This window comes from Carassius auratus, chromosome 26 (assembly GCF_003368295.1).
Source record: "Carassius auratus strain Wakin chromosome 26, ASM336829v1, whole genome shotgun sequence".
Taxonomy (NCBI): Eukaryota; Metazoa; Chordata; class Actinopteri; order Cypriniformes; family Cyprinidae; genus Carassius; species Carassius auratus.
Genome location: NC_039268.1, coordinates 17,954,369 through 17,977,869, shown reverse-complemented (window position 1 = coordinate 17,977,869; position 23,501 = coordinate 17,954,369). Strand labels below are relative to the sequence as shown.

The window sequence follows — 23,501 nt, the reverse complement described above, 5'->3', positions numbered from 1 at the left end:
ATCGTGTGAGTAATACAAACAGTGAAAAGTTGAAACGCTGCTTCACCAATCAACCTGAAACAAACTTTTATGATATATGATCAGATATTCAGAACAACAACACTTACTTGCTTATGTTATATTACTTAATTATACTGTAAAATCAGATTAATCTGTACTGACCAAAGCGTCTATATCAGCAAATAACTTCTAACAATACACGACCGTCTGTAATATAGGGAGTAATTGCTGGCGTTATCGTTCGAGGACAGCTGTATGTATACATATGTGTGTGTGCGGGAGAGGAATAACAGTCTTAATTAACACAACACGTACAGTACATTTGTCAGAAACTGGGTTTAGCCTCTGGGCAGACAGAAGGACAAAAGCCAGATCTACACCTGCTACTCAGATGCAGTATTTTTGGTCTTAAGACATAGCGTCAACTGTTTTATGTTCTCCAACTTTCACTGACATCTTACAGAACATCACACCAATATTTCTGATTACAACGCCATAATTCTCTTTGATGATCATTCTGTGTTACATAAACTCCGCTGCTCACACTATACTATATTTGTGTACTTTGCTTTTACAAGTATCACAACACATCTATCCATCTTTCTTGGAGGCATTTCGAAGGTTAAATCTAGCTCTGTGGATGGTGGCGTCATACAAAACGTTCCCACATTGAAGAGTCTGCAGTGTCCCAGATACAGACAGCCTTAGCAACGAGGGAGAGATCAAAAGGAACACCTACTCGGAGCAGACGGATACCAACACTGCAAACAGCTACTGATGGTAACCCATAGCAACTCCTGATAACTGTGCATTCTGAAAAAAAAAAAGAAAACAGCCACAGCAAGTGCCTTCGCAATCTAAACTAACAGTAGATTTTGTTTCCGACTACCGTGTGTGATATGGACGTCCGCTTCCCCGACGAAGACATCACAAGGTTGCCCTCACAGCTCAGAACGGAAATGAAAACCAATCCAATCATTGAGATATAAAAGGAATTGGGCAGGAGGAATTAAATGGGAACCAAAATAGCAAGCTTTGTGCTTCTTTAAATATCCAGCACCTCTCAAATGGAGCAAGAAAATGTCTTGCCTGAAAAACACTCCTTGTTTGTCACTGCTTAGTAAGCTGAGACCTAGAATTTTTTTTTTTTTTAGATGCCTAAAGGCCAAGAAAAATTATTTAAGCAACAATAAATAAAGGGTATTTGCAGAGTTTTTCTAATTAAATTCAAGACATTTGCACAAATAAAATCAATAGTGTGTCCAAGTAGAACAAATCAAAACAATTTCAAAATAAATTAATCAATTTCATTTTCTTTTACTCAATTTTTACTTAAACACATTTAGCAAGTTACTGCAAGTTTAAAATACTCAAAACATATTCAGTATATACTGATGTACTGACACTTATTTATGTATCAATATATCAATACATACAGTACTGTATGAATGGGAGGTTAACCGATATTGAAGTTTGCTGATAAAGCTAATAATGAAAGGTAATAAACAGATTATTGTGCTGACACTAGTAAAATATACATCCACCAAATGTGTTAAAAACTCTTTATCTTCTTTTAATTACAAATAAGCCTGAAATAAACTAGGACTTTTGTTATAAAAATGTCTATGATTTCCTACTGCCAGCCGCTAATTCAAAAAGATGACGAAAATAAAATATGCACTCTAATAGTCATAATATATCAAAAGTAGATCATAAGCAATCAAATGGCATAAATGTATAGTATTCACTGACTTTGAACTGCTGTGGAACCACAGGCCTGTAGAATCTGCATCCGCAGTGCTGCGTTTGTACATGCAGCATTCACATTCAATTAAGTCAGTCTTTTGAAGTTTCATAATAACATTAAAATGTATCACAATTTCTGTTTTTCAATACCCCAAATTTAAGACCTCTTTTGTTATACCATTTAAGATACTTTGGACTTGAAAAACTTAATTTCAAACATTTTAGGGACCCACAGGATGTATTAAGTAAATATTGAATCATTTTATACTTACGTAATATCAGTTACACAGTTTTACAATACCAAGATTAGAGCAGTGGTTCTCAACCTTTATGAACATAAGACCCCACCCTCATATTCCCCAAAATAGGCTGAAATATTTCCAATATTTCTGCTGTAATTATAACAAAGCTGCTTGTTTTAATTAAAAGAAGGTGATATATTGCAGCAATGAACCATGACTGATTTTCTGATTCCAGAAGTTGTAAGATCTATTTGTTCTTCAATAAAACACATAGTTTTTAGTTATTGACATAATGGTTATTGATTGTTTATGTTTTAGCAATTTAATTTAGGTCATTTAGATTGCCCATGTCTCCTCAATCTATGTCTTATCCACTTTGTTTGGCTCTTTTTCCTCATTCTTTGCAAATCGCAAGACCTTCCTCCACATTGTTTGCTGACATCTTGTCAAGAATGGATTTAGCATGTGCATGATTTTGTGCCTTGCGAAGGGTGCTGAGTTTGTGTCTTGTAGTGCGTGGAGGTCTGTAATGCCTGGAGAAAGCTGTCCGTTAGCATTCGTTTCAATGCCAGTTGCGCAGTCTTTTTGGAAGTACGCAATTTGAATGCTGCCATCTTTGCTCGCAGCCACACAGTACCGGACACAATTGTTCTCAAGTCAATCAGGGGCCAACTGGACCATGTTAACCAGCCAAACCTTGACCTCTTGGTGTATTACCTGTCCTGATTTGTCTTCTGAAATAACCAATATGATGGCTTTAGCTTGTCTTCTGGCCCCAAAAGCTCTAAAAAGCATCCAGATAACAGACTGACCGGTGCACAAGTTGAAAAATTGTTCTCTGAAAGTTTGTCTTTACAACTCATTCAAAGTTATCTCAACATGACGGTTACAATGAAAGGATCACTTACATACAATAAAACTGCTTTTTTTAGTCCACTCATGTAGTGAAGATCATTTTGACATATTTCTCAAAAGTACTACTCATTTCTTTAAGTACTATTCTCATTTCTAAGTGCACCTATTGCAGAGTGGAATAATGCACTCTGGAAAACCATGTTGGCCACTTTTCTGGATTGAGTTAGAAAGAAAGGGTACTGTTAGCCAGTGAGTTTGAGGCTTATAAAAGGAACTGCTTGCCCAAAGAAGTAGGTGGCCAAGCTGTAGTACAGAAAGGCGAGCCAAAAGACACAGCATGAAGCATCTACATAAGTATGTTGAGATTACAGAATTTGAAAAAGATTGTGCTTTATCATGTTAACGTTGATGTAATCTCTCTTTCTCAACGTATAACTACAATTGCACAGTAAATATGAAAGGATTTGCCTTGGGTTAGTTTTGTATATGTGTATGTTCATCCATTTCATTATGAAAACAGATTTTCAAGCATGCAACCATAAGCAATCCATTCTTACCTTCGCAGAGCACTTGGCGGCACCTCCGGCTTCTCTGATTGGCCGTGGCAGCTAGCCGTTCCATCAGGTATCCGACCTTCCTCTCTGAACATGGCAGCGGCTGCAGAACTGATAATTCCCACAGCGTCGTGCACACGAGTCTCCAGGGGATAATCCCATTCGTCGTACACCACAGATATCATCCCCGTCGGAAAGGTTTCTGGGATTTGTTCAAGATTTCCTGTCGTCAGACCAGGAACAATCCACACAAAACCAGCCCCGGTGAGCCCTAGCGAACGGGCTTCCTCCATAACCAATGTCGCTTCGTCTTTGGAGCAGTAGAGGAGGATGACAGGTGACTGGATGCGTTTAAGCTGCACGTGGGCTCGGTCCTCAGGTTCGCCGACGCCGTCCAGCGTCACTACACTCTGAAGATCCCAACGAATGAAACTGTGGTCCACCGTGACGCGGACGGTGGCTATGAACTCCTGGAAACCTGGGAATTTGGTGGTGACCACCGAGAAGACGTGCCAGTCGTATTCCTCCATTATAGAAAGCATCAACAGCGCCTCCTGCTGGAGGGAGGCCCCAAACTGGAAAAACGAAGAACTGGCATCCTATAAAAAGTAGAGATAGAGAAAGAGCAAGAGGGAGAAAGAGCCAGAAAGAACAGGTGGTGGAAGAGAAAAGGAGAAAGGGAAACATGAGTAGGAGTGAAGACAGAAAAGGAAAGTTAGATGAAGAACTGCAGGGAAATACAAACTATGTGTTGTCACATCTGACTCTGATAGTTGGGTAATTGTACTTACACCTGCATTCTTGCCAATGGAGAGTCGTCAGTTCTGATAAATCAACTAAACTATCATTATGCATTCAAGCTCATTTGGTTGGGGCTAGAAATATGCCTTTATCTGAAATGTATCTGAAATCCAGCCTTGGTGAACATAAGAGATGGTAGTGTACTTTGATATTTAATGTCTAATGCAATGATATTCGTAGATTTTTAAGTGTGTTACTTTAGGTACTCCTGCTTTAAACCATAAAATAACTGCTTTTATCCAGCCGTAAAACGTGAAATCATTTTATTTCATCACCCCTGAGAAATATTTGAAAATGGTGGAAAGGCTGTTTCTCACTGCCACTGATAAAGCAGAAGTTCCTTTAACCTACGACTGAAGGCTTCAGCTTTGCGAACGTGAAAGTGTGAAAAGGTTTACAGAGGGAACAGGAACGAGCAAGAGAGAAGGGCAGGCATCAGGAGCAGACAGTGAGCTGTTGAATACAGGAGAAAGGAGAAAGACAGAAATTGCTGCACACTGTCACACTGGAGTCACTGACTGAGTTAAGAATAATGACTGCATCCTTGTGCGGTGACAGCTTGATATCTCAGAATACACAAACACATAAACGAGCAACAATGGAGCTTATGAATATCATGGTTCACGGGCTGTGCAAACACATTGGCGCTGATCTGTCCACCACGGTGCTGTGACAGATTTAAAATACTGAGCTTAAGCAAACAGTGATACGCAAATAAACAGGTAAGGAGGAGGTATTTGCCGAGGATTAGCACCATACTTTGAGCAAAATAAAATAAAGAGGCCAAAGGCAATTTAATTTGCATGAGGTAAATGTATGCTACTCAAACTGTACTTCACTGTAACCGAACCTACTGAGAAAATTGAATCTTCAGCTCGTAACTGAGTCACAAAGCAAAACATCTCCACTGATCCAAAACTGAGCGAGTACCAAACCTCACATAAACCAGTTATGTCACATTCTAAAAATATATCACACAAACAATTCAGGAGACATTAAAACTGTGTCCCAGATACACTGAGGAGTTAATAAATCAATGCAAATGTAAGGGCTGCACTCGATTGTTTTGGATGGTCCCTTTTGCACTGTGAATGCAGCACTTCAGCATTTAAGAGGCTCTAGGATGAAACTGGATTAGAGGTATGCACACAGCTTGGGTGCGCTCACACATACACGAAGGCCCACACAAATCTCAGGTGTAAACGGATATAAGCCAAGGTGCATATACTGTACGTATATAGCCATGTAAATGTGCGCACACATATAGTGTGTTTAATCAAAAAATACCCGCTCTCAGACCCGGTTTTTCGAAAATTAATCATACAGACTCACACATAATTTTTATATTTGGTACTGAGGTGCTGAGAGGTTTTCCAGTTTGGCAGGAGGTTGATAAGCATGTGAAGAGGGTTAGAATTTAGGTGCAGACCTGGAGGTTTGCATGTAGATGCACACACAAACAAACGCACAAAAGATGTGTGATGGGAAATTGCTTTAATCAGAGAGGGTCTGGAGAGTCAGAGTGTGGAAATATCCTTCCATTAAAGCACTTCTTCAATTTTGTCACCCATTTATTTGTCCACACATCCTGACCTTGGAGCTGCCATTTTCTTGATAATGATGCATATGAATGTTGCTTAATGAAATTTCTTTTTTTTTTTTTTTGATTGCCAGTATAAAGATATGCAGTATAATCATTCACTTTTTGTATTCCAGCTTTGGAATGTCATGCAAATTTTAAAACAGAAGGAAAAATCACATCAATAATTTAACATCTGCTTGGATCTTTTGAAGTAATCTCAAATGATATGGACAGACTCCAGAGATTATCCTGATTATTCACACATACTTACTGATGCTTGACATCCACACATACTGATAGCCCTAGAAGAAGTTCATAATTCATATTTGTATTTCCGAAATACAGTTTATGAAAGATTATTTTATTTGTTTATGATGGTTGTTAGCATTATGATTCAGAATACAACGCTTGGGAGTTTGCTGTCCTACGGTCATTTATTTATTTAATTTTAAATACAGACGCTTAAACACATTAGAGAGTAATGAGCTACTCGGGCACTAAAGACATTTGGAATAAATCTTTCTGAATGTATTCTATATGTCCCAAAGCAATCCCATTTTTTGGTGGAAAATGCCTGCTGTTCTCACTTCATCAAAGCAGAAGTAGTACAGAAAAAGCTTCCTGTTCTCCTATTACTCCGCAGAGACTGGTCAGGGTTTGAACAACTGTGTGACTGACACTCCTGGGCAAAAAACAAAAATAGCTTTAATAATAATAATAATAATAATGATTTAAAAGAGGACCTCAGGACAGGAAAAGAGACTAGCATCCACCCCTTGTACTTCTGGACCAGAATAATGGAGGTGGTAAGCAGTCAGGGTTGACTTGCATCTCAATATTTTAGTAATACTGTATCAGTAGCATGTTGGTAATTAGCCAATATTAGAAATGTTTCAGATTATTGATATTGGTTGTTATTGGTTATTTAATTGTACAGGTTCATTATTTTTACATTTAGAATGAGTGTTTTATAATGAAAAAGGCAAAGCAAATCTTTGAAAGAAATACTAATTTAGTAACCCTGTTAAATGAAAAATGAAATCTCCATTTTCATTTTTTACATTATAATGTTGTGATGCTCAAATGTACTTTTAGTGAATGATTGATATAATTTATTTTTCAGAAAAAAAAAAGTATATGGAATGTAAATATGATGTATCAGCATTCAAATATTTATACTTACCAAGAGCTGGCAGTTTTTTTTTTTTTTTGTCTGTTTGTTTGAAAATAAATAAATTAGTGGTGGGCCGTTATATTCACCTTGATATTTTATATAACCGACTGGCTGAGGCCAGCCTAAAAAGATGCTCAGGACAGTTGACGGGCCACTGCTGCGCAACGTCATGAAAGCTTATCTTTTTCACTTGTTTTTAAGCCTTACCGCTTGTCGATTTAAACATAAAGCATCCAAACACAAGACGCGGAAAAGCTGAACAGAATAGCGGGATACTCGCGCGCTGTGTTCGGTGCGCACGAGAGAGATTGGGAGCTGCGTATCACGGACAGCGACACTGAACCTAGCTCTCTTCTGTGAATCTCTCCTCGAAGTCCCTCCTGCACCTGAACGAACAAATACAAATCGCAGTTTGAACAAACAAAAATATGTGAAAGAGCCCAATTCAGTACTAGCGGTGTTCTGGTGTTCAGATCTAACGCAGAGAAAGGCATCTCAAAACACTTCAACAACGAAATTGCTTATTTTTGCTCTTGTGCCGACAAATACAAATACAAAATATCCACCTTGGAAATTATGCTCGAAAAAACTGTCAGTTATTTCTTAAGTGAAAGTAAACAGTTGAGGAAAAAAATGGGATGTGTATTATATCGGATGCGTTCATCGTCTCTTAAAGTGACCAAATTTTTGATATATATATAGCAAAACTAATAATGTGAGAAATGTTGAAGGTGTCTAAATAAATGTAGGTTTGATTGTATATTTCATTTTTACATTGAAGACTATCCAGTGCTATTTTACATTGAATTATTTGGTTTCTGTACCTTGACACCTACAAACTTGAAAAAAACTTAAACATTGGTGTGAAACAGGCGTAAGGTTGTTTGCACCTTGTGCAATGTGGAATTAGTTTACAGTTTTTTCAAGCACTTTGTGATGCATTTTGGAAACAGGAGCCCCTTTTCTAATGCACCACCTAGCTTGATAAACCTCTTCTCAAAGACTTACTGTTTGTCAATTTTATTTGGGTAACACACATATTTTGAATGCCTTCGGCAGAATTCAAATGAGCCATTTTAATCTAGATTAATTTCAAGATCACAGTGAGATTAATCTAGATTAAAAAAATTAATCTATGCCCACCACTAAAATTAATACTTCTGATTAATTAAATGCATATTTGCAGAATAACAGTCAATTCAAGACATTTAATAATGACATTTAAAGATATGTTACAAAAGCTTTCTATTTCAAACAGGCCACTTGTGTTTCCACTTTTTTCTAGCTGCTGAAAATTCAGTTTTGCCATTACATTATATTCTAAAATATTTTACAATAGAACATAACTATTACAGCTATAGTCAGAAAGGACAAAATCATTTCAGCTGGCATGATTTTGGAGAGAATAAAATACATAGTCCATGATGTTTATTAATTTAGACAGTACTCATCCAATTATCTCCAAGTAAGAGCCAACAACAGAACTTGCCTTTTTTGGTAGAGCATGTTCAACCCTTTAGCATCCCCTGCTCTGATGATCACTGAAGAGCTCAGTCATAAAGGATAGGAGCGATTTGGACAGTAATTCTTCCTTGGAATGAAACTGGTACCTCAGGCATTCTGCTAGATCACCTGTCTCTGCCATTGCCACTGGGTGCTGGGGTTCCACCATTGACCTCTGAGATCAGATCAAGAATGTACACTCAGAAAGGATCACCTTTTATACGCTGGGAGCCAACACCATCCAGCCAGCTCATGTTAGCCAAGGGCTTGAACTTACCTTCATAAAGATATATTAGAGCCAAGGGATCCATCAGTCAGAAACTGACCCTTACAAAAAAGTCCAGGTACACAGAGGTACATGAAGCTTTTGCAAACAAGTGTACTGTTCTGTTGATAACATCTATGAAAGTAATAGAAAACCAGACTGACCTGAACATGATTTCTTGTACATGGTGCCAACCGACAATCCTTGACCTTGCTACTTATATGCTACAGCCACTGACCCGGAAGCTTGACAACAAATATTTCCTTTTTACCTCTACCACTTCAAGAAACCCACTGAGAACAAAAATTTCGAATCATGTACACTAACCCAAGTATCTGAATTAGTTGCACTGCATTTTGTCTAAAGTTCAGAAGGGGTGGAGCATTAACGCGTTCTCACTGCACAATTTTAGCCCTTATTTACACTCGCTGACACGTTTTGCGAAATCGCAGACAAATGCCCGAAATCGGAGGCAAATCCATGCTCGTTTATGCAAGTGACAATCACGCAGTGTGAATTATCAAAGATGTAATCTTAGAGAGTTGCCAAAGCCTGTAAAATATTTGGCATGCTAAGTATATGGATCTGTCAGCGATTCAAAATTGACTGCTGTGAGAAAAGCCAGTGGATATCATACAAGCAATTTGCTAACTTTGTGCAAGTCAGACTTATGCCGGCAAACGTCTTTTACCATGATAGTGAAAGTAAAAACGTACGCCGCTTTCGGCATCTAACAACGCATTGACAGCATATATTCTCACAGCCTGTGAGTCCATGACACTTCTGGGGATGGGGACTTCAGACAGATAACCATCTAGCTGTTGACCAGTTGAGCTTGTCATCTGCCTGACATTTGAGAAATATTTGAGAAAGTATATTTAAATAGTACCAGGGCATAAATAAACAATTTTTTAATCAAATTAAAGCAGAAATCTAGCAGAAATATGGCTACAATCTGGTATTAAGTATGTATATGTATATATATATATATATATATATATATATATATGTATATGTATATATGTGTGTGTGTGTGTGTGTGTGTGTGTGTGTGTGTGTGTGTGCGTATATTATTATTATTTGAGGCACTTTCTTGCAGAGTTTCAATTTCACTGAACATTCACTGAACATATCAGACAACGATGGTGCATGCCCAGAGACGAGTCTTTTTTTCTGCGCTCTGATCTGTCTCCTGCTCTTCTGCATCCAATTATTGGTCTTTATAACCCGGATCAAGCACATTCGCAATGAAGTGCAGAGGATCCGAAAAGATCTCAGTGAGACGTGTGCTAACAGACTCTATAAGACTGTAATTTTCTTTGTTTTCACTTCGTGGTCCGTCTCAATCTCTTCGTTGGGAGACGCTTTAGATCTGCGAATAAAGGAATTAGAAGAGAGAGAATGTTCTCTATTAAGACCCACTGGTGTGAAGTGAATGTCGCGGGAAGCTCGTGGTCTGTGCTATGCAGGTGCACGTGCAGGTCCCGGTTTCTGTTTGCGTCATCACAACATTTCGGCCGTGTTGTTTTGGTGATAAAAGTCTTTTCGGAAAATTTTTGGTGGCCGAATATTCAATGCATCTCTACCTAATACGTATATATATATATAATGGTTTCATTTGTTTTATTTTTTTTATGTTTCTCTTGTGACCTGTTTTTGAAAGTTGGTGCATAAAATTGATAATGTTACTGAAGTGTAACAATTTTATTTAAGCTATAGGCCTACAATTCATTGTAGGCTATAATAAATCGGTTTTAAATCGGAGATACATTTTAAAACATATTTATTGAGGAGTAGCCTAAGCTAATAGCCTAATTTTTTATTTTCCTCACAGGCTGTGAGTCACAGCGTGTCAGTTACGCGGTGTTATAATAAAAGTAAGTATTTTATTTTATTTATTTGTAAGGCAGATTTATGTTTGATTTATGTTTAAGTGTTTAATGGCTTTAAATGATGATACTTTTTGGTAATCAGGCTATCAAAAATTATGTAAAAATGTGGATTTAGATTTATAAATAACATATCGGTTATTGGCATATTGGCTTATTAAAGTTAATCTTTTCATTAGTCTTCTCCACTAGATGTCACCCTCTTATTTACCTGTCACAATGTTACAACCTGTTTTTATACAGTCTATGGTTACAACAGAAAGCTCTTCAGTCACTCATTCAGTGATTATCATGGTGGAGATACTGTTGACGTGTGCCGAACATGCCGCCATGCTGAGGGGAGTGCAGGCCAGAATCATGGGAACACTGAGTACCAACACTACCAATTCCATTGGAGTTGTCCCTGGGATGTTTAGACGGCTGTCTGTGACAGTACCCCTTACGGCCAAAGTCCTAAGCTACATACCCAACTTATATGTTAGGGCCTCTGCCCGGGCTAGAGCTGAAGACTTGGAATCAGGAAAGAGATACGGCTAAGAACCTAGCATTTTACAATAAATATAAAATGTCTTGCCTGTCACACAGGGGCTAATCTTCGTCTTCGCACATCGCCTCAATGTCTGCACAACTCTTATGCCGAAACCGATGGATGCGAGAAGAAAACGGCCTCTTTCATTTTTTTTTTATCTCTGTATGGAAGACTCACCTGAGCTGGAGACTTATGGTCAGAAAGATAACGCTCATTGAGGCGGCCTCACGGTGTCACCCTGTTAGAGCACTTTCATGGCAAGTCCAACTTTGCCGTGGCGCGATCCATAACCTCCAACAGCTCTACATATGCAGGGCAGGAGAATTGAGAAGGCTCCGCCTCAGCTTCTTCACCATCCTCAAATATCTCCTGCTTTTCCTGGTTAACCTCAGTATCAGAAATTGTTAAGATATAACATCCTCCTCCTGAGGCTCTCTCTCTTGTCCGCCGCCAATGAGCGCAAAAGTGAAAGTCCCTCTCTAAACCATTCAGACAGATCCACCTGAAATTCTCACAAGCTCAATCTCCTCCAGGCCTCAGCAGTGGCGGGTCCTGAACCGCGGCAAGCAGATGGCTGCATTTTTTCCAAAGAGAGACAAACGAGAGCGGAGCTTTTTAATTGAAAAAAAAGAAAAAACGCTCACAATGCACGCAGACTGCCTCCTCAAAGACATTGCGTGCATGCTCTTCGTCCAAACAAATGACGCAAAGATCGTGTGTCATCGGGTGTCAAATAACACAGAAACAGATGCACACATTGTCTTAACGTTTGCTAGTAGTCGCCATGACAGACAGAGAAAGATTGCTCTTACCAGTTCTTTCAGATGCACGCTTCAAACAGAAAAGTCAGTGAAGACGAAGAAGAGAATGACATTTTCTCCTGGTGCCTGTTTATAGTCACGCCGGTAGTGACATCAGAGGCTGTCGCCGGCCAAATCGTTGGTGTTTTTTCAATGTATGCTTCAGACACGGGTCATGACAAGGTGTTCCCCATAGCAACCCCTAGAGGACGCAGTTCGAAGTTTCCTTTGAATGGGAAACACCAATTACATCCCCAGTTGCTCTGAGAGTTCATTAGCATTTTTTTGTTTAATTTGACAAAACTACTTGGCTTCATCACACTGTCTCCTCTCCACCAGTACGCTGTTGTGTGGTGGGCGTTCTGGCACAATATGGCTGCCGTCGCATCATCCAGGTGGATGCTGCACATTGGTGGTGGTTGAGGAGATTCCCCTCTTTCATGTTGAGTACCCAGAAATCACATTTTATCTAATAGTTAGATTGCAGTACACAAAAACAACAGATTTCAAAATATTTTTTCAATGTGCATTGTACCATGACCGAACTATACTATAATAATATTGTGTCTTGGTATTCTTTCTCATTCCTGTCTCTATAAAGACTTGCTGAAGGCAGTGATAGAAAATTTTAGCATCATAAAATTACTCTTGCACAGAGAGGCTATAACAAATGATGAAACCTCAGGAGTAGGAGATAATGAGCCAGTTAAGCTAGCAAAACAGAGATAAATTAGATAACGGCAGAACTGGACAGACTAACAGAAAGGAAAAATGTGCAGCAAGAAAGATCCTGACAGTACCCAAACCACACAATTTCATCTGTGAATCAAAGGTATATGGGTACGACTGGTTCTCTCCAATTTGTCATTGTTGGTGATTAAACTGTTGGCTCTTATCCACTCAAATGCCTTAATCACTGGATGATTGATTTTTCCCTTGGCAGCTTGACTATAACTCTGCTTAGGCACCCTATGAGCGTTCAGGCACAAACAAACTATTTTTTTTTTAAGCAATTGTTTAATCTGAATCCAACTGTGTGTTTTTGATATCAGAATGACAGCAAACAAAGGTTGCAACATTACAAGCCTGGCAGAGCAATACAAGGGAGCATGTCCAATGTCTATAGTCTATGAGCTGTTAGTGTCAGGTAATGAATAATTACTAAACTATAGTTAGTCTACTGCTTTCCACCGGGTTGTGCAAAATTCAGTTTTGAAGAATTAGCTCCATTTCAATTCAAACAAAAATAAAAAAATTAACTGGCCATGTCACACAAGAATTTACTGAACTTTAATTCATAGACGTTTAACACAGGCAACATGCAGGGCAATTAAATGTTCAAGTCTACTATGTGTCTGTCTCTTTTGGACTGTCCAGCTATCCACCCATCCATAGATCAATCCATCTATCTATGCACCGATCCATCTATCGTTTTATCCATCCATGCATCTGGGTTTCCCATACACTATTTTATTTGTGGCGGCCCGTCACAATATCCACATTGATCGCCACAAATATCCACCACCCCTGCCCTTAGCTACTGCGTCTCACACGTGAGTGTGACTATGGAACTATATTTAACAACCCTTTTAGTGGCTTTTTTCCATAAAAGGTACATAGTGACATACCTAGTGCCTTTTTTGGATAAATCTTGGCTATCATTCGGTTGGAAGATGTCGCCAGTACTGCTCCGCAAGTGCAAAGTCTGACTTTTCCTGCACAGTATCCCCTCTCTCTGTATCTGTTCTATGCGGCAAGCGACAGAGAAGCAGCACATTCAGTGGGCCGTACCTCAGCCGACTCATCAATAAGGTAGCATAAAAGAGTGTTTCCAAGCTATTGTCTTTTACGGTTTTGATTTTTAAATGAACATAATTCATGTTAATATGCTCATAGTTTGTTACTCAGACACAGGCAGTGTGCTGCAAGTGACAAAAAAGTAATATAGCCAAAACCATTGCATAGTCGGTTTTAAGTGTAGATTTGATCAGACGGTGTCGCGATTATAAAACAGGATTTAAGGAATAAAGTGAGAGAGACTCCTGGTTAACATGTAATATGTATTACAGTATTGTAAAATGTCGTAAGAACAGTATGTGACAGTTCATGGAGTAAAGTGCCTAATTTTGTCTGAATGCAAACTTAAAGCACTAATGTCATACATATGCAAATTAATGTGACATCATCTGTCTGTTTTTACGATACCAGTGCCAAATCAATACTTTATAACTGTACCAGTGCCTAAACGGTGCCTGAACCAATACAAAAAAAAAGAGCCACCAAAAAACAAAATTAAAAATGTAATAACATTAAAAAAACATTAAAATATTTAAAATAAATATACATAGCATTCACATGCTCTTTGGATGCTCTCATTTCCCAAGTTGCGCTTCCCTTACTCTAAGGCTAATAAATTTATTCTTGACGATCTGGGTCATTATTCAATACAAAAAAATATTTTATACAAAACAGCACTTAATGTATCTACTGCATCTCGGTCAGTCACTCCGATATTTAGATTCAATAAATGAATTGACTTAGTGCTGTCTATCACTGTCTTTAATCAGTTCTGTGAATGATTATGTTATGCCACATGCACTGTAATATGTTTTTTATTAAAAATATTTTTTTTTATGGAAATAGCAACATGATCACTTTATAAAGTATGCGTTCATATGTGATAAGGGATAGATTTTCGCTGAAGGAAACAGCTATGGTGTGATGAGGGATGAACCCAGTGAAAATTTCACAGTAGATGGGAAACCGATTGCTCCCTCATGACCTTTAGTAAACTGTATTTCAGTCAGGATCACTCTGTTCGAATCAGAATATTGTAGAGGTCCTGAACTTTATATTTGGCCTCAGGCTTCACTCTGAAGGGATTAGATTCTGAGCTATCCACAGGCAAACCTCACTGAGGTTTAAACCCCCAAAGCCTAATCAATTAAAGCTGCAGTAGGGAACTTTTGACGCTCTAGCGGTTAATAAACAGAACTGCTTGGATCTTGCGGAAGAACATTGTAGCCGGATCTACTTCTCTCTGTTTATGTCTATGAAGAATCACAAAGGTACTGGGTTACTCCACCGCAGTACCCCCGAAGCAATCTAAAATAGTCCGAATATAAACACTTATTATAGGTGCACCCTAGTGATTCAGGACAAGCTAAAAACACGGTTTGGAAAATGGATTCATGGTGTACTCGCTTATTATATACATTTTTCTACATTTTGAACACAAACAAAGTTACAGACCGCAGCTATGATTGGTTGTTTTTTACCGGGAGCGCATGACTTTCTGCAAATGGCAATAGGACCACTGGGAGGAGCCAGAGGAGCTTGATTTTTTTCACAGATTATCTGTCTCATATTCTACTGTCAGGACATAATGACAGGTTTAATGAATATGTAAAAAATATTTTTTTACAAAAGTTCCCTACAGTACCTTTAACAGATATATATTTTAATATGCCCAGCTATATATACCAATAAGAGTAATACCATACTGTGGATAATATTAAACAATCTGATAAACATGAGCTGGATAGATGATATATCTCCATGGGTGAGCAGTTAAGAAATGAAGTTATGAAATTTAAAATGTACTGTACTGTCTCTGAGGCTATCACAGACCCGGTTCTTGACCGCTATAGAAGGGTGGGCTGGCAGATATCCTGGGTGGGAATTTTTGGGTGGGTCTTCATAATCATCACATAGTCTAGATATTTATACTGTACATATTGCTATATTAACTATATCAACTATATTATATGTGCACTGAAAAAAAGCTTTCATAGGAAGCCTAGAATATCATGCACTTTCTTTTCTTTATTGAATAGTAGGAAAAAAAACAACTCTGTTCTCTTTCTCTGGATCATTGTTTCTACAATGGTGACTCTTTTTCTGTATTCAAAATGAGCAACATGTATACAATGAGCTAGTACATCATGAATTCATCTTCAAAACCATGTTTTTGTCTTATCCCAAATCACTACGGTACACTTATAAGTGCTTATTTTTGGACTATTGTAGCCTGGTCGGGTCGTCACCGCTGTGGAGTAACACATGCCTGCGTGAATCGCCATAGAATGTTCTTCCTCGGTATGCGTGCAGTTCTGCTTATTAACCACTAAAGCGCCAAAAGTTACATAGTGCTGCTTTAAATGGATTCAGGGGAAAAGTAAAAGAACAAGAATAATAATTTTTGTAATCAATCTGAACTGCAAATAATATTTTTTTCCAAATATGCACCTATTCAATTTCGGGTGTATTGCCTACATGCATTTTAGGTGCTTATATTATGCTCCTGCCCCGATCATGCTCGATGTTATATGGCCGGGTTTTTTTTAAATCATTAAAACTGCTCAGGTAATTTTTGTTATTAGCTATGATACATGTTCATGTAGCCTATTAAATTCCCCATAACTCAAAAACTCCTTGTAATAGCGCACAAATATTTCTGCCCATTTTTTGCTCCTGGTCATACCTTTTTTTTTGCAAAAGGCTGAATCTCCGCATGAATTCAGCACGCCTTGGATTCAGCTAATAAAAGAAAAATGCTGCAATTTTCTGGTGTTATTTATCCAATTATATCTTTAAAATACATATTTTTTATATATCTATAAATATATCTTTTGAAAATACAGTCCACTTCAGATTGGTTTTAATCACTGCATTAAAATTTTTTTTTTTTAAATCTTTATCCAATTCTGATTGGTTGGTCAAGATTGTCATTAGGCTGCCCATCACAAATTTGTGTACAGTTTATGGAGCTTATCGCTTTTTTGGAGAACCAGGACAAATATTTCAATCGGTCCCTCAGGCATTTAAGTGGCACCGAAATCTGAGTTCTGATTCAGTTCTAGCACATACCGGTTACATAGGGACGTGGGTTTTGGTACCAAACCCTACTTCCACCACTCTTTCAAAACAATCTTTCATCAGAACACTGTACTTGTTTATTCTAACCATCCATCATCCACCTAACCATACACTCAGCCATCAAAACGTAACATTTCTTTCTTCACCTCCACCCTGACATCTCTCCATTCCTAAAGGCCTTTATCACAACAACTACTCATCCATCAAATACCACTATGATGCATGCACACACACACACATAGACGAGAGATATAGGCAGGGTTTCTATTCTGCCACATGTGTCACTTATCACTTGTGTGTTCTCTCTTTTGAAAAAAGTAGAATATATTATATAATTTAGTATTCAGTATGCATACAGAAATACATGTATGTGTGTGCGGATGTACATTAGTATTCAGTGCTGAGTCTCTCTTTTTGAGCGGAAACACATAATTGTTTCTGCTTGCAGAAACAATGCCTTTTTAATGTCTCTATTATTCTCCCCTAAGGCCATTCAAACCCCCAAATACTCAAAATCCCAGAATTCATTAGAACTTCATTATTGTGGAAAACTCAAAAGTCCAATAAACTCGTAAGAGCAGAAGCATCATGCGACTAAAGAAAGACTGAGTTCATACTGTATGGTGCAATTCAACCAAAGTAAGCATTTCCTCCAACACCTTGCCTTTTTAGATCAGAAGTAATGAGAGCTCAATTAAAAATCATATTCAAATCTCATATTAAACACTACCTGTGACTGGATCCACACAGAACATGAATTGCATTGGTCTGGGGATCCCTGCCAATTATTATTAATATTATTATTTACTTAACCACTTTAAAAAAAAAACTTTTTGGTTGCTTTTAGTCAGAAAACGTAATTAAAATGGCACATATGGCAAGACAATATAATTTCACTTACCTGGCCTATCACTTAAAGCAAACCCTTCTTAAAAGTCTGTGTTAAAGAGCCGTGTTAAAGAGCCGACTGCTGTGACGGAAGCCTATTTCCAGCTTAGGCATGTTCCCCCTTTATTTTAAATTTTTTAATTAAAGGGAGGCTAACCTCCCCTATAAGGTTTCTTTTGTCTAAAATCCTCAACGCTGAAAGTGAACACTCAATCCTGATTGGCTGATTATTTTTGTCAACGGAGCCACAAGAGCTCAGCTCTCCCCCGGCCTCCCCCTCCACTTCTTTATCACTTAGCGGATGTAATTAATTTTTTGGGGAAGCTGTGCTGTCCCCTGATGACCCGCCACTGGTCTTTGCACATTTTTTTTTATCTGACAGTGATGGAAAATCGGTGGAATGGATTTAAAGTGTATTCACAACCCATTTTACTTAAGTAATGTGACATATATGAAGATGGATATTACAGGATAAACAAAAAGTTGGATAGCACTCAGTTTCATCCATTGAAATTGAATGGACTGTTAAAAGTGGGCGTTATAAACCAAAGTGTGGCAAATTCACAAAGAAGGCAAGTTAATGCATTTTGCTGAAACATTTTTAATACTTTTTTCTTTGGAATAACATACACCAACGATGCACAATAAGACCAGGAACACATTAAGGATGTAAACAGGGTTAGTTTTGTTTTTTTGTTGACTTAAAGCGCACATGATCTATCTCCTTAGATTGAACCCATTGGCCATTGGTGAAGTGGCTACATTGTGTTGTTGCTGACTTGCATGATGTTAAGCTGCTCTTAATTAGGTTGCATCGCCCATAATTGTTCATCATTTAAAAAAAACAAAAAAAAAAACATTTCTTTTCATTTTACTGCTACAAATCACTATTATTGTGAATATACCTTTTTTTGATAGCTGAAGGTATTACCAAATTGTCCAAAACATTGATTTAAAAAAACAAACATGCAAGCAAGCAGATGCATGTGCAGAGCATTTTATGTGGAAACTGCAGAAATTATGCAAATTATGTGAAAATCTGTCCAGTTTTCTGCTAGTTTCATGCAAGCCTACCTATAACCACTGCTGTTATGCCCTTAACCCTTGTCCATGCCAGGAACACCATTTATGGCTGGCTGCACCCGTCTTGTTGCTCTTTCTCCTGTTTCTGTCAGTAGAGCATTGGCATGCCAAGCAGCCTTTCCAGTATTCCCAGGTAGATCAACTACATTAAATTCATGCAGCAGACCCAGAACTTCATACAAAAAAAGCAAAAAGGCAACTCTGGATAACAAAACAAAACCTCATGGGAGCACAACACTTCCCGGTTAACTCCAGGCAGAAAATAACAAAATAAATGGAAAACAATAATAAATGAAAAAAATAATTATTAAACTTATTATTATTATTATTAAAATTAAAAGTTTTATCTAGGGATGCTTGACAAATGATATAAAATAAAATAATACAAATTGTAAAAAAATAAAGTCATTTTTGTAAACAATTAAGTTTTTTCATGGTCGAAGGATATTCTGACCTGTGTGTCTGTGTAATTGAACCTTGATTTAGAGTGTATAGAGATTTGTGAATAGCAACAGAGGTTCAATTTTCTTTCAATAAAGTGTGCAAAAATCTCTTCGTAATGATGGAATAAAAAAAAAACAGCCTCCCATCAAATCTACATTGCAAAGAAGTGATGCAACATAACATAAATCGCTTCAATTAAAATTCACAATGATTTCTACACTGCAAGCACAGTTTTGTTGATTATAATGGGAGCAATTTAGTTCTGTTGCATCTTCCAGTATAGATAAACTCTACTGATTTATCTTGCTTTTTAAAAGTACCTCTTAATCTCACATTCAAATGTTTTACTTAATTTAGAGGCAAATAACTGTGAATATTCAGCTGATTACTTTAAAAGTAGGGGGAAAAATTCTGTCATAATTTCTTTCTGTGCTCATGTCTTTCAAAAACCATATGCTATACCCAAAGGAAATCATAGAGTATGTTAACTGACTCTAATTACTAAGACTAAAAACTGAAGTTTTTAAAACTAAAGAAGTGTAACAATAATGCACTTTGAAATCAGTTTAATTACACGTTTGAATATGTAAGGGAAGTGGATTTACATTTATTAATAATAAAAATAAATACCATGTCTATTTTCTGGATGTGGGCAATATAGAAGAGCATGTGCTTTGGATACATTTATAATAAAATACACAAAACCCACTTATTGCAAATTATATAATCACATAATTCAACATAATTACAGAACAGAATTAAGGTGAGAATGACACCCAGTGCTGCTGAAGTGGCCATTCTAAGCAGTTTCTGGAAATGGACTCCCTTTATAGACATAAAATTATGTTTATTTGGATGGGATGCCAGCTAAAACCACAAACTTTTACAAAGGCAGTGTAAAAACTTTAGTTTTCAGCTTCAGTTACACTATACCATTACGATAAAGGTCAAAATAAATGAGAAGCATTGTGAAAAAATATTATACCACAATCACATACATTTCCATCCCAACAGGATTAGATTTCTCAGAGGACCAGAGTTAGCTGAAAAACACTAGATAATTTGCCAAGGTTATGTGAGAAAAACACAAATGCGCTTGCTTCGGATGGAATTAAAACCATGACGGTGTAAAAAACGTCTGTGAAAAACAGTCCTAAACAGCAAAAAGATAGGAAAAAAGGAAAGAAAAGAAAAAGAGAAAAAAATTAGCATATGAAATGAAAAATACACTGAAACTAGTATATACAGTATTGTAGTGCAAAACTATAATAACCTTAACACACACAGGCATGAAGATGAACACATTCCCTGTTTTTATATGCAGAAAGTATGCAAAAATCAAGTCATATTAGTTTCCTGTTTTTTTAACCTTACCCAGAGTAATGTTCTGTCAACATTCTGTCTAGCACATGGCAACAGACACCTATCCAGTTCAGACAAATACAGAAACATTTACAAGGTGGCTCACAGACTGAAGAAAAGACTTTACTCGGATCTCATCAAAATCATTCACACCCCCACACACATTTAGTTGTGAGGCACTTACCAAACCCTTCATCACAATCACACACAAACCAAACATGACAGGCCAATTAATTGATTAGACCGCCAAACAATGATTAAAACCATGCTGTGTTAAAAGAGGTGAAATCATGGTGAAACATTTTCCTTTCTGTTTTCCTAAAAGAGCATCTGCCATATTAAGTGTGTCTGAGCGCTGTAATGACGTTACTAGCATCTAAAAATCTAAAACCCATTCACTTGATCTTTGTAAGTGCTGTTGGTGAGACTGCTGAGGGCAAAATAGTTTGTGCCAACAGCTTGCTTCAGCAATGTAAGCAAAATGTATATTAAGCTTGATTAGAAAAAACATTAGGAACCACTTCCACAAAACATCCAAGTCCAATATCTGAGGCACTTATGAGGGAGCATTTCTTTTTCAAGGAACGCTTCCTGTAATTTAGCTATCTGACGTCTATGCAAATGATTATTGAACTGTTACAAATAATTTGCATATTCCAATGCCAAGCTATTAAGCCACAAGGCAAAAGACATCAAGCTACAGTATGGTAAATAAAACTACAGTGCAACAAGAGTTCAGTATCTGTATTTGCTTAACAACAACAAAAAGTAGTTTTACAAATGCATAACTATTAGGGATGTACTGATATTAAAATTATGGCCAACAAGTTAAGCTGAAACTACGGGCAAACACAATAAATGGACAATATTCAAATTACAGTATTTCGAAAAATAAATAAATAAAAACATTTGATTTTAAATACTACAAGTGAATTTAGGAATCACAACGTTACGATTTAGAGCAGTGGTTTTCAACCTAAAAATGTCATAATGATCACAATTTGATATATAATTAAATAATGAGAAATAATAAACTGTTACTATGTGTTCACTATTTGAGCTTGCTGATTGGTTTAATAACAATCCGCCAGTTTATCTAACATATTTTTGCTGCATACATCATATGCTACAACAGATTTAAACTAGAGCCCGACTGATATATCGTTTTGCCGATATTATCAGCCAATAGGAGCCTGTCGCCTATATATGGTATCGGCGAATATTCTGAACGGCCTCTGAACGGCCATAAATTACGGATTTGAAATTATGCTGCACTTCATTCATTTGCCCATTGTCATATTCATGTAATTTTCACTGTGTGCTGAATGTAAAATGAGTGTTAGCCTGGCTTTATTTGAAAAATATGATTCCCAATGCACACAAACTTCCCAGAATACTGAGTGCCCTGTTGGTTACAGTGTTTACTTTTTAATTATATTTTTATTAAAAATGTATTTTTGAAAAATACTTTGTCATCTAAAGTATGTTTTTTTACACATACATTTTTTAATCCATTGTCAAATTATTTAAAATTGCTTAAATACTAATTAAAATACAAAATAAATTATACCAATTATCGGCCCCCCTGCTTTCCATGATATCAGCATCAGCATATCGGTTGACCACTAGTCCTAACCAGATGTGATGGCGACACGCAAAGCTTTTATTATAGAAATGGTTTCTATTCTTTGCAACGTCGCGGCTGGAGAAACAACATACAAAATATGAAAGTCACAATCTCAGGTACTGATTCAATGTTAAAAGTGTCTAATGTAAGTTTGAATATTATTTTACGTGTCATTTATAGCCATACTGAAAAAAAACAATAGATAGTTTACCTCAGATCTTAAAAATAAAGCAAACATGTTCATTAAAACTGTGAACTTGGAGTGAACCAACTAGTGTACTTCATAATAAAGATGGTATCAGTCACTTGGAATGTAATTCTAATGATATTAAAAAGATTTAATATTCATAAATAAGATTATAAACTTGTCCTTTTCGAAGGGAGTGCAGTGAGTTTCTGCTCTTCTGAAAGGCTGTGATATTTGATTGATTCTGTGGCGTCACATTGCGTCGCATCTCATATGGACAGCCAAATTACTTGTCCAGGTATCTTGTTGAATATAGTTAGGACTCGGTTTAAGAGTGGAGACATCTTATCGTGTTGCAAAGCTCATCGGAAAAAACTGGAAAACCTCAACCAATTTTACCCGCCACAAATAGCGGGAGTATTATTTTTTTTTTGTAGAGGGCCGCAGAAACATACATGTTTGGCTGTGTGAGCCATGAGTAAAAAAAGGTTGGGAACCACTGATTTAGAGTATGAAAAATGTATACTTATTTTGAAACTTACTTTTGCCCATCATCTTAACTCACTTAATTCAATAGGGGAAATGAGTCTACACAATTATTTATTAAATAACAACAATACCAATACTTAAAAAAAAAAAAAATTCTAACTGGGCTACTAAATAGTAAATAAATAAATGAACATAAAATATGAATTTGAGCTAAAATTATTTGATTAGAGAAGAATAAGATCATATTATTAAAAGGATTGAGATGAGTTAGACCTCACTATGCCATACTTGACCAATCAGAATAGACTTTCCAAAGAGCCGTGTTCTAACCTCAAAGAAACCTCTAATTTAAACATCAGAGCAACAGCTTCATTAATAGTACATGACAAAATATGAATTAATGTGTATGTGAATAGAACAGCGTTAAAAAAATAATGAATGTGAACAGTTACAATAATTACCACAGCTAGCTAAAAAGAAATTTAAAAGGTACAATAGTTTCTTGCTTTGACATTATGTGTGATCTAAAGGTTTAACAAATAACAAGAAATCATGAAACACTTAATCAATAACATACAGTATGTGGAATTCTATGGATTACCA

General features: G+C 36.9%; 1 protein-coding gene across 2 annotated transcripts in view; it reads right to left on the bottom strand.

The window, feature by feature from the left end:
• The window catches only part of grin2ab (glutamate receptor, ionotropic, N-methyl D-aspartate 2A, b), a 90,170-nt gene that overhangs the window by 20,858 nt on the left and 45,811 nt on the right, over positions 1–23,501 (bottom strand). For both annotated transcript variants that reach the window (XR_003275880.1, XM_026204614.1), the window contains exon 4: positions 3,401–3,996. Coding sequence is in view for 1 of the 2 variants with exons in the window: in XM_026204614.1 (XP_026060399.1) it covers positions 3,401–3,996 (596 nt within the window). In the remaining variant the exon portion in view is untranslated. The remainder of the gene's footprint in view (positions 1–3,400; positions 3,997–23,501) is intronic.